At 42.7% G+C, this 16,837-nt stretch overlaps 2 protein-coding genes across 2 annotated transcripts in view; one reads left to right on the top strand and one right to left on the bottom strand.

The window, feature by feature from the left end:
• Window positions 1-11,994, bottom strand: part of SH3RF1 (SH3 domain containing ring finger 1) — a 184,017-nt gene extending 172,023 nt beyond the window's left edge. The window contains exons 1-2 of the mRNA XM_047717709.1: window positions 11,855-11,994; window positions 9,832-10,319 (exon numbers count right to left, since the gene is read on the bottom strand). Coding sequence (XP_047573665.1) covers window positions 9,832-10,224 — 393 coding nt within the window. The 5' untranslated portion in view covers window positions 10,225-10,319; window positions 11,855-11,994. The remainder of the gene's footprint in view (window positions 1-9,831; window positions 10,320-11,854) is intronic.
• LOC125094073 (collagen alpha-1(I) chain-like) overlaps window positions 11,204-16,837 on the top strand; it is a 33,025-nt gene continuing 27,391 nt past the window's right edge. Inside the window, exons 1-2 of the mRNA XM_047719818.1 lie at window positions 11,204-11,457; window positions 11,589-12,207. Of these exons, the coding sequence (XP_047575774.1) occupies window positions 11,204-11,457; window positions 11,589-12,207 (873 nt within the window). The remainder of the gene's footprint in view (window positions 11,458-11,588; window positions 12,208-16,837) is intronic.

The raw sequence follows: 16,837 nt of genomic DNA, 5'->3' as shown, positions 1-16,837 counted from the left end.
GTGGGGGGAGGGACATCCCTCACATATATTAAAACTAGATATGGAGCACCCTATAATAACCTTCGATTTTATTTCTGTATAATTCCTCATGGTTTAGGACCACTCACTACATCTTAAAATAATGAAAATCCACTCCTGTTTATTCACTGCAACATTATAAACAATAAACATACACTGTTTCAAAAGGATTTTTTTCTTGCAAAAAACAAGGAATTTTTTATTTCCTTAGGCTAATAGAAAAAATCTTGACAGTCCTTGCCTTTCTGCACTATATTTAATATAACTTAAAAATTCATTGGCACATCCTCATACTGCTCCCTTTTATCCACATTTCACAACTCAAATAGTCAACCATTTGAAATGGCACCTCCACTCCCTTCCCTGCTACCCCGGAAGAGCCCACTTACACATTTATCTGTAACATGGCTGTGTTTACAGATACCCATATGTTACCATTCATGAAGCAACTGCTACCATCCTGACTAAGCACTGGCAGGAACACATACTGCAAAGGACTGCAGGACCACAGGAAGGGTGATTGGGGCTCAGAATTTTTCTTGTTAAGGTTATTACTTTCAAGGACTTTGAAATTAAAAAAAAAAAAAAGTGGAGAGACAGACACATTCTTTCTGATAAAAGCTTTGGGAGGGTGAGGAGTCCTAAGTTCCACAGTGAGGGAACCTTACTGCAAAGCTGTTTCCAAGTGTTATATTTTGGTCACAAGTACACCTCACTATGCTATATTGCTATGTAAAAGAGGCTTGCCTGACTTGACATCTGATTTGATACCTGAGTTCCTCACTACGCTATGTTGCCATACATAATTTCTATCACAAGTATTCTTACTATACTGTACTACATATACTGTGTTGCTCTACTATAGTGGATCCTCATCAAGAATCTTGCTAGAAAATGAATTACAAAGTTATTTGTCTTTTGGCCTTAAAATGAAAAAGGCTCTTCATGTATTGTCTCAGGTTTACTTAAACCATATTAATGCCAACAGACTGGAGAGGGTATGGATTAATAAAAAGAGCAAGTACCTGACTGTGGTGGGGGAAAGCAGGCATTCTTCTCAGCAGAGGAGGAGAGTTAAGGAATGGAGGTGCACAAAAAGGAGTCAGGGACTCTTGGAATGGTGAAGTGGAGGTAGGTATTAACAGACTGCCCTATCTTTTTTGTATCTATTTTTAATCTTTCTTTTCCCCAAGCCAGAGACTATGGGGCAAAATGAGCCATCTGTGAATGCAACCTGGAAAAACAACTGAAGGAAGGAAATGGAATGGCATGGGAGTCCTGCTCTCCTTCTCCCCCTTTCTGTTCCAACATTTCTTCCATTTCCCCCATCTTAACCACTTGGAAAACGCAGACCATGGCTGCAGACAGAACAATGCAAGGTGGCTAGAAGGCAGAAAAGTGACAGACTACAGAGGTTCCACACTAGCAGAGGCTGGAGCTCAGGGTGAGGGGCTGAAGAACCCGTGGCAGAGGTGGGGCTTTTCAGAGAGCAGGAAGAAGAGCAGCAAGGGCTGAGATAAAAGCAAAAGTATTCCTCTGTCCAGCCAGCAATAGCAGAATGATCTCCCCTTCCTTTCCTCTCTTTCAGTCAGCCACAGGAAAAATAAGGGCCGAGGGAATGGTAATCAAAATAGGGGAAATGGGGAAAGAACTCCGCAAGGGTAGCCAGAGAGAATGAACATTCATCAGGTTGTTTCTCACAGGAAAGGGACCAAAACAACTGAGCTGATGTCCTCATTTTGCATAGCTTTACTTCCCTTTAGTGATCTTTTGAATTTCTTCTCTAGTATTTGGTTCTTGTCACCCAATTAGAAATGATATTATATTCCTTGTGAGGAAGACTGATCATTTTTATAGTAATGATACTCATAATAACATATCCATTTACAGGGACTTTATAATTTTCAGAATATTTGCACATCAATTCTTGCATTTATCCATAAGGTAACCTATTAATCAGTACAGAAAATGTTAACCAACTTTTTTTATTAACATTTAATGTATTATTTGTTTCAGGGGTACAGGTCTATGATTCATCAGTCTTACACAATTCACAGCACTCACCATAGCACACATCCTCCCCAATGTCCATCACCCAGCCACCCCATCGCTCCCACCACTACCCCTCCAGCAACCCTCAGTTTGTTTCCTGAGATTAAGAGTCTCTTATGGTTTGTCTCCCTCCCAGATCCCATCTTGTTTCATTTCTCCCTCCCTTCCCCCACAACCCCTTGCCTTACCTCTAAATCCTAGGAAATAGAACAAAGGGGTTAAAGACAGATAAATTGTTCAGAGAATATACAGCTAAGGATCCTTAGAAGGTGATTAGAAATCACATCGCTCAATCATTCATTCCTGCACTCATTAAATCTGTTATGGGTTGAAGTGTGTCCCTAAAAAAATATGTTCAAGTTCTAACCCTCAATACCTGTGAATGCAACTTTATTTGGAAATAGAGTCAAAGTGATGTAATCAAGTTAAGATGAGGTCATATTACTTTAGCGTAAGCCCTAATCCAAAGCCTGGTATCTCATAAGATAAGGAAAATTTGGACACAGACACTGGGAAGGAATGTGAAGATGGAGGCAGAGACTGGAGTGATGTGTCTACAAGCCAGCGAACCTCAAGGACTGCCAGAACTACGAGAAGCTAGAAAGAGGCAAGGAAGGATTCTTCCCAGAGAGTTTCAGAAAGACCATGGCTCTGCCAATACCCTGATTTCAGACTCCAGAATTGTGAGAAAATAAACTTCTGTTGTTCTAAGCCACCCAGTTTGTGGTACTTTGCTATAGCAGCTCCAGGAAACTAATAAAACATTCATTCAACAAATTTCTTTTTGAGTGTGTAATATGTGCCAGATACCACAAAGGGTTCTTAGAAGTGCAAGATGAACCAAACTCAGCAATCCTTGTACCTTCTACTCCCCGCATGGAGCTGGGGGACCTAAGGTTCTACAGTTTCATGCTGACAAAGTCTGGAAAAGCCAAACAGCCAGTTGATGACAGCAATGGAACCCAAGGCCATAACCTCTCACCTCCAAACCACACTCCTGCCATGCACCAAGCTAAAGAAGGTCTGGTTTCCTGGTCTACTGTCACTACAGCTTCATCTGTCCCTTTAAAACAACAACAGTGAACACAGTAAGGGCAGTAAAGACACCAGAACCTCCACTTAAAACCTGTCCCATTTTTAAGTAGCATGAGAACCCAGGAAGAATGTCTGTCACTTAAGCAGAGCGTGGGCAAGGGGAGGAAGCTCCTGGAATCGGACAGGCTGGGGTGAAACCCTATCTCCATTACTTTCTAGCTAGGAGACCTAGAACAAGTTATTCAACCTCTTTTGGTCATCCTTTCCACAACCCTAAAATGAGAATGATACAACAGAATGCCCTCTTATACACCGGTGAGAGCAGATAGTGAAAGCTACGAAGATATATCATTAAACAGAAAACCTCAAATTGCAGAAGAACACATATAATGTCACCCTATTTCTATTAATTTTTTTTCTGGGAAAAAACACACACACACACACACAAAAACCTCTTCATAGTAGTCACTCCTGGAGATTAAGAATGGAGAGATTAGAAGTCTTCATTTTCTCCTTTACATCCTTTTCCACCATTCAGTTTCTTACTATGAGCATATATTACCTTAATTTCTAAAACAGGGAGAAAAATCCTAGTCATTTAAAATGAAGCATGATAATTCAATGAATTGTTCACTTAAACTAGGTGCATATCTCCCCATGTGTATTATCCCTCAATAAACAGGTGTGATGTTTTTAATGAGACAGATACATGTGTTCAGACACGAAAAGGTTTCCCAGATATTTTAAATGAACTATCACATCATCAGACACATAAAGCATGAAATTCCACTTACATAAAAAAAAACAAGGTATACAAATGTATATGAAGAGATGTAGAATGGTAGAATGACATACACACTTCATAATATTATACATCGATATTGTTGAATTTTTTTACCACCAGAACATTTTTAGGAACTCATTTTGAAATTCAGATTCCTTTTTAACTTTTTAAATAATAGTACTTAACCTAAGGGTTGTTGTGAGCTTTACAGGATAATGGTCACATACTTTGTATAATATAAAAAAGAGTCAAGAGGCATTTCTTTTTTTCATTACTAATCAGTACGTACCACAGACTCCTCTCCATCCCTGCCTTCTATCCCAGTCCCAAACCTGAGCCTTGAGCGCTAGCCAGGAATCGTGACTCAGGAATAAAGTCAAGTCAGGGATAGGATGAACACAGGGACTAAAGCAAGGGTCAGAAATGAAATGATAAATAAAAGAAGTCAATAATTTCTGCAACAGACATCCTTTGGCAAAAACAAAGAGTTTTCTATTTTAACTCAGCCATTCAGAAACAGCCAGATGCCTCCCTCATCCAAACCACCAAATGAAGACATCAATTCCTGTGTCGGTGCTGGACTGTCTTCCACTGAAGGGAAGCATGTCCCATCCCTCCTAATCCACACTATCTCCACACTTTGACCAGACACTTAGTCCAGGGGCCACAATACATGAACTTCACTATAGAGACTTATTCCATTTCTTATCCCATAGCTTGATGCTTCACTATATGCTGCCTTCTTTGTTGTTTCTTTTGTTCTACCTCCCCATAATGTAAACTCTTTTTCAACAGAAACATGCATTAAAGCCACCTCCGTTCTAGGATAGATCATAGCACAGAACTGAACCAGAAAAAATTTCTCCACAGGTACCTGTTCACTGACTGGAGGTTAAAGATGGCCAATGGGGCAATTCATAGCAGTAGTTTCCCACACCATACCCAGAGCCAAACTGCAGACCTGACTTTCTCCCCTACCCTTCCTTCGATTCTCTTTCTGCCACCTCTCCTTTGGGCAACGCCTCAGACCCACAATGTCCAGTAAAGCACCCTCTCCAAACTCCACTTACAGAAGAACCTGAGAGATAAACAAGTAGTAACAGTTCTCTTCTCCTGACCCTTCCTTCTTTCAACCTAAAATTTTCTGTTTCTGATCATAAACCTTGTCTATTTTGTGAAACTATGCCAGGCCACTTGGGCAGTTGAAGGGAGTAGAGGGGACCAAAGAACTGCTCGAAGTTATTGTACGTTGGGAGTAAAGAGCACAGAACTTTTGGACTACTGCAGGTCTTAGGGGGAACCAGGACGGAAGGGACTGGCAGTGGACCAAGGCCATTCAAGAGGATGACATTCGGGAGTACATCCACAGTTAGTGTTTAGTTTGCTAGGGCTGCCATAACAAAGTAATAAGGATCGACTGGCTTTAACAACAGATACTTATCTCATTAGTTCTGGAGGCTAGAAGTCTAAGATCAAGATGTCAGCAGAGTTGTATTCTTCTGGAAGCCTCTCTCCTTAGTTTGCAGATATCCATCTTTGTGTGTCTTCACATGCTCTTCCTTCTATGTCTCTCTGTGTCCTAATACCCTCTTATAAGAATACCAATCATGGGGCACCTGAGTGGTTTAGTGGGTTCACCGTCCGACTGTTGGTTTTGGTTCAGGTCATGATCTCAGGGTTGTGAGATCAAATCTCATGTTGGACTCCAGGCTGAGCATGAAGCTTGCTTAGGACTCTCTCTCCATCTGTACCCTTCCCCCCGCCCCCCCCCCATTCTTGCTCACTCGAAAACACAAAACAAATACCACTCATACCATGGATTAGGGCCTACCATATGACCTCATTTGACCTTAATCACCTCTTTAAAGTTGCTATTCCCCAAACACAGTTGCATTCTGAGGTACTAGGGGAAACGACCTCATCTTATGATGGGGGGGGGTGGGGAGGGCAGGGGCACAATTCAGCCCATAACAGTAAGCAACAGGGAAAGGGAGAGAAAGGAGCTGCGAGTGCAGCTATGGAGAGATGAAAGCATATTCTACATTTGAAGAAGGAAATTTCACCTGTTCCCCCAAATCTAGAATTCCCTTTCTCTCTCAGTCCTTTGACACAAAACTCCCATTTCCATTCTGAGCCCTGATGACTGCTGATTCCTAATGATTCATCTTTCTAATCCCAAATGCAGAGCCCTTACTAGCTCTACCACTCATCTGGCCCTTAACCCCATGTGGCCTGTGGTGGCTCTTGATACCTTGTACAGGACTCACTTGAGGTTTCCTCTCAGGTCACTATCCCATCCCACGCTCAATCCACATTCACCTTACACTGGTTCTTCACAGGATTCATACCTGTTCCACTACAGATCAAGGCCACTGGAATACTCTTCCCCTGCTCCTCGCCTGCCCAGCCCTCTCTCAACTAATTAATAGCATCTTATCCTTAAGATCTCAGCTCAAATGCCTCTTTCTCAAGAAAGCTTTTGAAGATAACCCCCACACACAAACACACATCTACCCTAAACACAGGCCTTCTCCTATCCTCTCTCCTAGCTTTCTGTCATAACACTACCAAGTTTAATTACATACTTGCATTGTTATTATGCTATTAACATGTGTCTCTCCCACAAGACTGGCATATACTCATAAGTACATAAGTGGAATCCGTATCTGGTTTATCCATCATTACCTACTGGGCCGCTAGAGCAGTGTCTGGCACCCAGTAAGTGCTCAGTAAATATTTGTTAGCTAAAGGAAAGAATAAATGAAGTGTGAGTTAGTGTAAATCAGTGATTATGTGGATTTATTTTTGCTGAATAAACTCACTTTGAGATAGAGGCAGTGTGAAATCATTAATGATTCCTAGACAACACATAGATGCACAGATATGAAGAGATCTTGAACCAATGGAACCATTCACAGAAAGCAGAAATTTAACTGTTCTCCTATGTCACTATTCTGTCAAAATTACTTAAACATGTTTCTTTTTTTTTTTTTTTTAAAGATTTTATTTATTTGACAGAGAGAGAGAGAGAGATCACAAGGAGGCAGAGAAGTAGGAAGAGGGAGAGGGAAGCAGGCTCCCCGAGGAGCAGAGAGCCCGATGTGGGGCTTGATCCCAGGACTCTGGGATCATGACCTGAGCCAAAGCCAGAGGCTTAACCCACTGAGCCACCCAGGTGCCCCCTTAAACATGTTTTCTATATGGAATTTTGCATGTGTATTTTTTTTATATATATTATCTATCTTCTTAGGTATTTTTAGTCCTTTTAATAGGTTATCTGCAGTCCCCCTCTCCCTGTGGCTCATTCCACTGCTCAGCTTTGGCCTAAAACCAACAGAATTCCTTACATGGGGTAAAGAACTGACAGATCCCCATAGTGACCCCAATTCAACACTTTTTCATTCTCTCCTTCATATAAGGCAGGAAACACTCAAATTCTAGGAACAAGATCTGTGTCACACATTGGAAATGTTCATATCTGCTGATAACACTCAATCTACGTCGGCTAAGTGCCACATGGTCACAATCTAACGGAACACAGAACATAACTAATACACTGAAGCAACATTCCATATGTTATCACTTTCAGCTTTACGCAACATGTGGTAACAGGCTCCTGCACCACTTGGTTGTGTCAGAACATCTAAGAGAGGAGAATGCATGTTTGAGATTTATTATGGTCACTCACCTCAGGAAAGTGGCCAAAGGAGTGCATTACAACCTCCACATGTCTGTATGTTACAGATTTCTTTTTTAAAAGGAGTATTTTCTGAGATGTACTTATCCTTCAGGTACTTGGACTATTTCTGCAACCCTGGTTCTTTCGAATGCTTGAAAGCAAAAGGTACCAGTAACTACTAATGAGAAATTATTTTAGAATAGAAAACAAAACTGGTCTTTTTATAAGTATTGCAGCATTTGCATGAACTCAGATTACTGAGTAATTTTGTTTCTTGTTTTGTCCTCTGCTCTCTGTGCCTCCCCACCCCTTAAAGTAACAGACACCATCTTCTGTTTTATTAACCTCAACTATTTTATCCAAGTTCACCAGGGCTTCTCAGTGAGTAATTTTCCTCAAGGTTCAAGTTCACCAGGGCTTCTCAGTAATTTTCCTCATGCTAAAGAAAAAACATGCAGCAAACAAGAACTCATATAAGCCAGAAAAATAACAGTAACATCATCAAAATCTCAAAATAATTTACCCAAGAAAAGTGAAGCTCAATTTTGAGAGCTTAGCAATTGAAATAAATGAACATTACAGCATTATACAGTCAATTTTTATGTTTGAAAGAAAACTTAAAATTCAAAAGACATTAAGTTGAATGCTTGAAACCCTTTTCTTAAATTCCTTTTTATCAGTAATCAAACATTCAATGCATTGCTCACAAGAGGTAAAGCAATGTGTCAACAACTAAGACACTTCCATTCATAGCCAGAAGCAACAAGTCTCTAGTCTAATTAACAAGGAAATAAAATCTCCAAAGAAGCAAATCTACTCCCTCATTAAGCTAAGCAGACCTGGGTCACATGTCTCAGAAATGACCAAACTGATCACTGGTTGTGAGGTTAAAATATTAATGACTCTATAAATAGTCAATGCACCAGTAAACTCCATAAAATAAAGGAAATCCTAGGAAAGTGCTATAAGCAGACCAACTTCACAATACATGGGCTTCAAATATGCAAAGAAAACTACCCTAGCCCAAAGTTCTCACTATCTTTAAAAAAATTAAAAAAATGAATACAAATCAAAGAAGCCTGATATCCTACTAAGGAACTGTTTCCTAGTAATAAAACTCTTTCCTATTTTACATCTAGTGATATAAATACTTTCTATCATTTTAAAGGATGAACTTCAGAAGGAAGTGAGAGAATGGTATAGCTTCTGATACTCACATCTGTGAATTTATACTATATAATGCCTATCCCAATGGCTATTGTAACACTAAATAAAAGAAGTCAGTTATGAGTGTTCCCCCATGAATATTTGAAAAAATTCTTATGCAAATTAACTGTTCTTCAAAAATATATTTTGTCAGTTTGGCCAATTATCAAAATTATTTCTTCCAACAAAAATGAAATTGTTTTAATTATCTGATGCTCATGACTACTTCTTATTTTTACAAAAATGAGAAAAATGTGTCTTACTAGAATACCATCACCCACAACATAATATAGATTTACTCAAAATAACTTACCTTCTAGGAATTTAAAATATGGTAACTGTCCAAATATTTAGGTTCATTTAAAATTATTTCAGCCCAAACCCAAAACCCCAGAAAAATCATTTTGATGGAAACATTTCATTTCACTCCCTACAAAACCCAACATAAAGCTAGGTTTTCTATTACACGTAGTCCTAAAAGACATTTCGTTGCTACAGCAACGAAACTCAGCTACCTGTGGCCATGATTTGTTAAGAATTCCTCCAACCAGTAAATTCTGTGCTGTGCATTCATAAAACCAAGTGAATGGCTAGAATACCTCAATGCAACATAAAAATTAAGGTTTAATTTCCAGCTTATGATTCACCCACATACATATGTGTAACTTGTATCATATATGTACACATATATACATAACTATGGTTCTCCCAACTCCATGAAAAAGGGAAAAATCATGCCAAATTTCCATTTTAAAATGGGCACCAAAAAGCTGCTTTGTTTTAGATTTCAGTGAATAATGGCTACCTCTTCCCCAAAATTTATCTTAAACGGTAATAGAGACTATCTGGAGAGAATTTTTAAAAACACAAATTTGTTATTTATATCCACTCACATTCCAAAAGAAAAAAAAAATCCTAGGCATAATTTCCTGTCTGTTCCAGTAAGTGTAGCTTCTTCAGCAATGAACTGATTTACAAAGTATCAAGCAAAAGCACAGAGAAAAAAATGGAGTTGTCACCACCTTCATTCACCAAACTGCTTCTGCAGGCTACTCACCCTCACCGGGGGGCTCCAGGCTTGCACCCGTGGCTGCTGTCCACCCTGGGAGCTCTGCAAATCTTTTGAGCTACAATTAGCCACAGTGTTACTCTGAGCCCTTAATGCATTTGTGCAGTTCGTCCCACTGCCCCCACCAGGGCCAGGTTTCCAAGGCCTCTGCTTGATGCCATCCAGAAGTCTGACCAGCAGGATGTTACTTGGAAGCTCCTCAACACCCGAGCCAACAAGAGTCCTGCACTCGGGACATCGGAGTTCATTTCGGGAACCTACAATCCCCAGCAAACATCGTTTGCAAAACGTATGCTGGCAAGGCAAGACCTTTGCCGAAGCGTCAAGCCGCTCTAGACACACAGGACACTCCAGAAGATCCAACAAGGCAGATTCATCCATCTTTATCTAGTTTACTGAGAAAAAAGCTTCAGAAATGTTCATAGTTGTGTGCATCCCTTAAAGTGATTCATGTAACATCCATTTCAGACTTTGCTCTGGAGTAATGGGAGAGGGGGAGGAGAGAAGACAGAAAATTAGTACTGTTATTTGGGGGGAAAGGTTCACAGAGGAGCCAAGAACCAAAGAATACACAAAAGTGCTTCCTCTGAATAGTGCAGCTTTGCTTTGGAATGTGGTTCCTGAACTCCAAAGTCAACAAAAACAAAATGGGCTTTTTAAACAATTCAAAATTATTCCCTAAAGATATCTAGGAGTTCACTGTGCAGAAATACCTATCAAGTACTATACAGAATTCCTGCAATAAAATGGGATTTATGAAATGCAATAAAGAACATTATTTCTTCAGCCCTCAAAGTGATATTGGCTGCCTTAATCAAGTCCTCAACTCATATGAGAAGCTGAACAGAAGCAACCGAAAGTTTCCTCTACCTGAAATTACTTTTAAAACCCAACAAACTTCCCAATCTTTAAGCTACTTTAGTGTTTAAGAAACCATGCCTCATGTGATCACTTGTGGTAAATGATCCCAATATTAAATACATATGTTTCTTCGCTGCCCTTAAAAATAGAACTGTTTAATCTTGCCCAACCAAAATGAGCGGAAGGTTGACAATTCTAAAGGACACAACTAAAGATTTGTTTGAAAGCAGCTGAAATATAAAAGCACCCTTCAGGGCAGTGGTTGACAAAACTCTGAAACGGATTTCTGAACGGCCTGTCCTAATCCCATTCAGAAAATCTGGCAAAATTATCACCAAAAAAATTTGACAATGGAATGCTGGAATGAAAACTGTGAGCATAATATGAAAATGGGACCATTCAGGGAAAAGCATTTAAAGCCGTGACTGCGCCGCTCTCCCCTACCACCAAAATAAATGTAAAGGAGAATACCTAAGAGAAAAAGGGTAAGAAGACTGTGATGGAAGCAATAACAGCTGTTCTGGACAGAGCCGGGAAGCGGCGAGCCCCAGGGCTGCGCCCCTCTCCCACGCTGCCAAGCACAGGTACTCCCAGACCCGCAGGGAGGCGCGGCGGCAACTCTCCGCAGACACACCCCGGAGGCAGGTGTTGGCGACCAGGGACAGGGAAGGTCCCGGGCTGGCACTGCAGCCTGGCCGGTGCCGAACCGGGATCCCATTCAACAGCACTCCTCTCCACCACCCTTGGGGTCAGGCTGGGCACATAAATCCCCTCCGAACGACTGCTGGAAGTTTTCAAGGACTTAAAAATAAATCCGCAGCCTTAAGTTGCGAAAGTCAGCCACACAAAGTGCCACCTTTCGGGAAGCATCTGTGACGCCGCAGAGATGAGGCGGGAGTCCCCAAAGAGAGCGAACCACCGGAGAGAAGGGAGTGCCGGACTGTGCCCGGGGAGACCGCGGCACCGAGCCCGGGCAGCTCCCTGCCGGGAATCGGCAGCCCACACCGTCCCGGCTCCGGGCCCACGGGGACCCGAGGGCGGAGGGACTTGAGGGACCGACTAGCGCGGAGGGGTGCGGGCGCCCCGACCACCTCCTCCATGGCCGCGGGTGTCTGCCCGCGTCGACTCCCCGCGCGGCCCCGCGCCCTACCTCGCGCCTCAGCTCCTCCTCTTTGTTCGCGGCCCCGCAGCGGCGGCGGAGCCCGAAGCAGATGCGGCCCCGCCGCGCCCGCCTCGCGCAGCGTCTCTGACGCCGCGGCGGCACCCGGAGACTCCTCTCTGCTGCCCCCCTCGCGCGCGCACACACACAGTCCGCCGCCGCCGCCGCCTCCCACTTTCCCAGCGGAGGAGGGCGGAGGAAGAAGAGGAGGAGGACGAGGACGCCGAGCCACTGCGGGCGCCGGGGGCGCGAGGGGGCGGCCCCGCACCACAGCGCCTCCCCCCGGAGCGGGCGCGGCACCTCCGGGAACTGCGGCCCCGGCGCGCCTTCCTCCTGGCGCTGAGGTACCTGCGCGCGGTTCCCGCCCCTTTCCCCGCCGAGGCCGAGTGGGGGCGGGGGCCTGAGGGGGCACTGGAGAGCTGAGAGTCCAGGAAGCGGGGTCCCCAGAAGGGACGGAGGTAGATGGTTTGGGGGCACACGCCTCCCCCTGAGGGAAACGCGCCTGAAAAATGAAGCAACCGGAGGGGGAGAGGGTTGAGAGAGGCGGCAGAGTGAAGAAGGACGGCGCCATGGGGCGGGGGCCGGCGGCGTCCTGCTCAGGCCCAGTAGTGCCCGGCGGCCCGGGACGGGCGACTCGGGGCGGGACCGGCTGCGGCGCGGGAGGGGCGGGGGCCGGGGAGAGGGCGGGAGCAGCCCTGGCGGGAACGGATCCCACTTTCCCTTGCATCTGTATGCCCAGGCCTGCGGAGACACTTGGTAGAGCGAGAGTTAAGTGTTGTTACCCCGAGGTCCTAGAGAGGCACGGTGGATCAGCGTGGAAACAGTCCCAGGGCAGCTGTCCACCCGCCCGTGCTCTGGCCGCCGCTGCCTGACATTGCTCCCCCGGCCTCCTGCGTCCAGGCATCACGCTGCCTCCCCGGGGCACAAACCCGAGCCCGCTGGGAGGATTGCTGACCCAGAAACTCAAAATGGGAGGGGACAGAGACGAGGAAAACAGATGCGGGGATTTACTGTTGTACCCGCCCTAAATGGGGAAAACTCAGTCTGACCCCAGGTGAGCTGGCACCGGGGAGCTAGCTGAGAGGCGCCTCTTTTATCTGAGCCTGGGAGGCAGCCATAACCATCACTGTAATCTTTGTTTCGGTTGCCGCAGGCGCACACCTGTAAACTCTGAAATGTAGTTTTGAAAAACATGTCCACAGGTTTTGAGATTTGTTTTTCAGACTCGATTCAGAGGGGGAAACAAATTAAAATTTTGTCATTATCTCAACGTTGTCATAGTTTTATTTGCATTTCCCATCAACTTACAAAAAAAGGTATCCCAAATACCCTTCCTCAAAGGTGTGCAGAAACTGAAAATAAGAGGACTTAAAGATATGCAAGAAATCCCTGCCTAGCCAGCGAGCAGGGTGACATTCTGAAGAGGAGCCAGATTATTTTCTAGTCTCCACCCAGGCCGCTGCTGAACTATTAGAGACCAATGAGATCACCTAAGAAAGAAAAACAAAAAGTTAACAGTTAATAATTATCATTCGTTGTATGTGCTAAACATTCTGCATCCACTAATTCAATCCTTACTGTAGTCTCAGACCTTATGCCTCCTTAGCTTTGTTCTGAATAGATTAATATGCTGAGAGTCATATTGTGTGAATACCAGAAATAACAGCCACTTCCCCCTCCATTAGAAGTGAGCAAATACATGTGCATTCGGGCTGAGAAAGCAAGGGAAGGAATGAACAGCTTGGAAAATTTTTAATCCAATAATCTAAAAATAAGGCACTCTGAAAGTGACTACTTAGCCTGTATACTTCTGCATCTGGACCTGTGCAGATCAAAGTGGGGCTGACTGGAAGATTATAGTAGGTAAACAGATAAATATGAGTATATGCAGCGTATAGTTCTTAAAACCGAAGTTCAAAGAGGTTCATTTCATCCCCACGCAGTCTGTTGTGCTGAACCAAGACTCAACCTCAGATCTCTGGATTCCAAGTACCCTTTCTTACAAAACGCCTCAGGCAAAACTAAGGGTGCTATATCTGCTCCCAGGGAAAAGAGGACACTGTTAATCATGTAATTACTCTGGAGAGCAAGGGACAATTTTTGTTTGTTTTGTTCTTATTTTGGTTTTTTTTTTGGTTTGTTTTTATGGAGAACAGTATATAAGGTCATGGGTGGAATGGTGCAGCTCATGAAACTAGGCAAGAAAGTCAGTAAGTCACACCCATTATCAAAGAACTAAAGACAGTGGGTCCAAGACTGAAGTGAACAAAGGAGCCCCCCAACACATCCCATGAATAGTAACTGGCACATGGCTGCCGTTCTTTGAACATCCCTGGTGCTAGTTCACTGTGTTTTGTAGAACACAACTCTTCTATTAGCCTTAATTACTCTAGCTGTAAAAGCAAGTTTTAGGCAAATTAAAATTAAATTGAGCCATCTTTCTTCTGTCAAATGGTGAAAAAATAATACCTTTCTTAGAGTGTTCTTGGAAGAGTCAATGAAATAATGTGCTGGTTCTTTGTAATCTGCACCTCTCTATTAAAGAAAGATCTCATTATCGTTATCTGCCAAAAATTACCCTGGCAGAGTTATACTGGGCAAAATCCTTCCCATGGTCTTTGAAAAGTGTGAGAAAACACTAATACTTGCAAAATCCTCTCAAGAGAATACTATAGGGGAAGGAACAGTTGGGGAAAGAGAAGCATGTTCATCTTATCATTTCTGGGAACTGAACATAAAGAATGTAAGTATACTTATGGCCCCTATGACTTTGAGTAGATACAAGAAAAATATAAACACACCCTGTACACAGTAATGATAGCTTGGGTTAATACAATTCTGATCCTCCCAAGACTTCAAAGTACTTTCATATGAATTATCTCATTTATCTTCTAGGCATCCCTCTGAAGCAGTAAAGATAGATATAATCGTCCCCATTTGCAGATGGGAAAAAATGAGGTGTAAAGCATTTATTGCTTTTAGTGATAATGTTATGACACAAATCGGGCTTTTAAATTCCCAGACCAGAGCACTCTTTTGTAAGCTTTGGGGTCATGCTTACACATGCATATACATACACGTGTCTGATCATCATTTTCCTTCAAAACTTACCTGGCGCCTAGCTGCTGCGACATTGGAAAATGCAAGCACTATTTACCCAGTTGTTTAAACTAGAAACCTAGGGGTTGTCTTCGATTTCTCCCTTTCCTCTCCATCCCTCTCCATCAAGAAGTCTGCCAGGTATCCCCAAAATATCTCCATTACACTTTTATTCAATCCACCATCACTCTTTTCCTCTGGCACTCCTAACCAGCTTCTCTTCTTCCACTCCTGTCCCCACAGTCTTACCCTGAATATAGTGACACCCAGAGCAAAATAGAAAAAATGCATAAGAGATCAAATTATACCCTTTCTCAAACCTCATCAATTTCTTTCTATCATAGTGGGAATAAAAATTAGGCACCTTTCCCATCTTATGAGCTCGTGTGTCACTTGGCCCCTACACATCATCCTGTTCTACCACAGCATTTTGTTTGTCTTCTTCATAGTACCGTCCAGCATCTCATTTTTTGATTCCTAATTTATTGCCTATCTCCCTTACCTGAATATAAGCTCCCTGAAAACATGGACCGGGTCTGTCTTCTTTACCATTGTAGCCTGGACAGCCAACTCATGGTGGATACCAGTGACTGATTCTCAAATAAAGAATTAATCAATTATAGAATTACATGTATTACAATCTTAAAGCTACATACATACTTAGTGCTTCACTGGCCCACAGATAGGAAATCAGTTAATGTTCCGAATTCCATTGACAGCCTTTCTTATAATCTATCAGTCAATAAGTTTTTATGTAGGAGATGAGGACACGATTCTCTTCTCAGTTAAGCTGCAGAAAAAGCTACGTAACACATACCAGCTATGTAACACAGAACATAAACGCAATGCCAGTTTGTCTGCATTCTAAGCCTCAGTCGCCATCTACTTCATTCTCCAAGCAAGCAGGAAAAGTCAGAGTTATCTCCAGTCCCCCCTTTTCCCTCTGGTCCCTCCCCCACAGATAAATGATCCAGACATCATCAGAAGTGCTTTTTAAATGTGCCTCCTCTCCCAATCCTTATTTCAGGAATGTTGATCTTCTACTTGAACAGTAAACACTCTCTCTGCTTTCAGTCTCTTCAGAGTACTTGATTCTGGAGAGAGCTTTAGAATCAAAGTCTTCTCCATCTACTAACTAGGTGACCTGATGGCAAGTTTCTAGTCTTCTGTGCCTAAGTTCCTCCTGTAAAATGGGCCTAAAACTACCACCTGCCCCAGGGGTCTTGTGGAGATTTTACATAAGTCAATAAAAACAGAATGTTTGGAATTATGCCCAACACATGGTAAGTGCTTAATAAATTATGGTTATTTTTATTAGAGGGGCACTGGGGTGGCTCAGTCAATTAAGTATCCTTGATTTCGGCTCAGGTCATGATCTGGGGGTCGTGAGATTGAGCCCCACAGAGGGCTCTGTTCTGGACATAGAACCTTCTTAAGATTCTATCTCCCCCAACTCATGCAGCGCATACCCACTCTCTCTCTCTCTCTCAAAAAAAAAAAAAAATTTTAATATATAGTATATACTAATACATAGTATATATATATATATGTATGTATATACATATATATTAACATCTAGATTCAATCCTGAATTCACTTGTTAACTAAATGACTTTGCAAATTTCCCTAATTTTCTGAGTTTCAACTTCCTCATCTATACAAATGCATATAATGCTATCTGCTTTGAAAGCTTATCATAAAAAATTAATGACAAAACTCATTGCAAAATCTAGCTCAGCGTTTTTATGGCACGTAGTGGGGCTCAATAAAATGTTTGCTTCCAGTCTCCTTTTCTATGTATGTCTGCACGTTTTTCCACATAACTGGATTATCTCTAAGGTTCTTTCCAGCATTAAAAGTGTATCTCCATCCTAA

Source organism: Lutra lutra, chromosome 2 (assembly GCF_902655055.1).
Source record: "Lutra lutra chromosome 2, mLutLut1.2, whole genome shotgun sequence".
Classification (NCBI taxonomy): Eukaryota; Metazoa; Chordata; class Mammalia; order Carnivora; family Mustelidae; genus Lutra; species Lutra lutra.
This window is presented reverse-complemented; position numbering and strand designations above follow the sequence as displayed.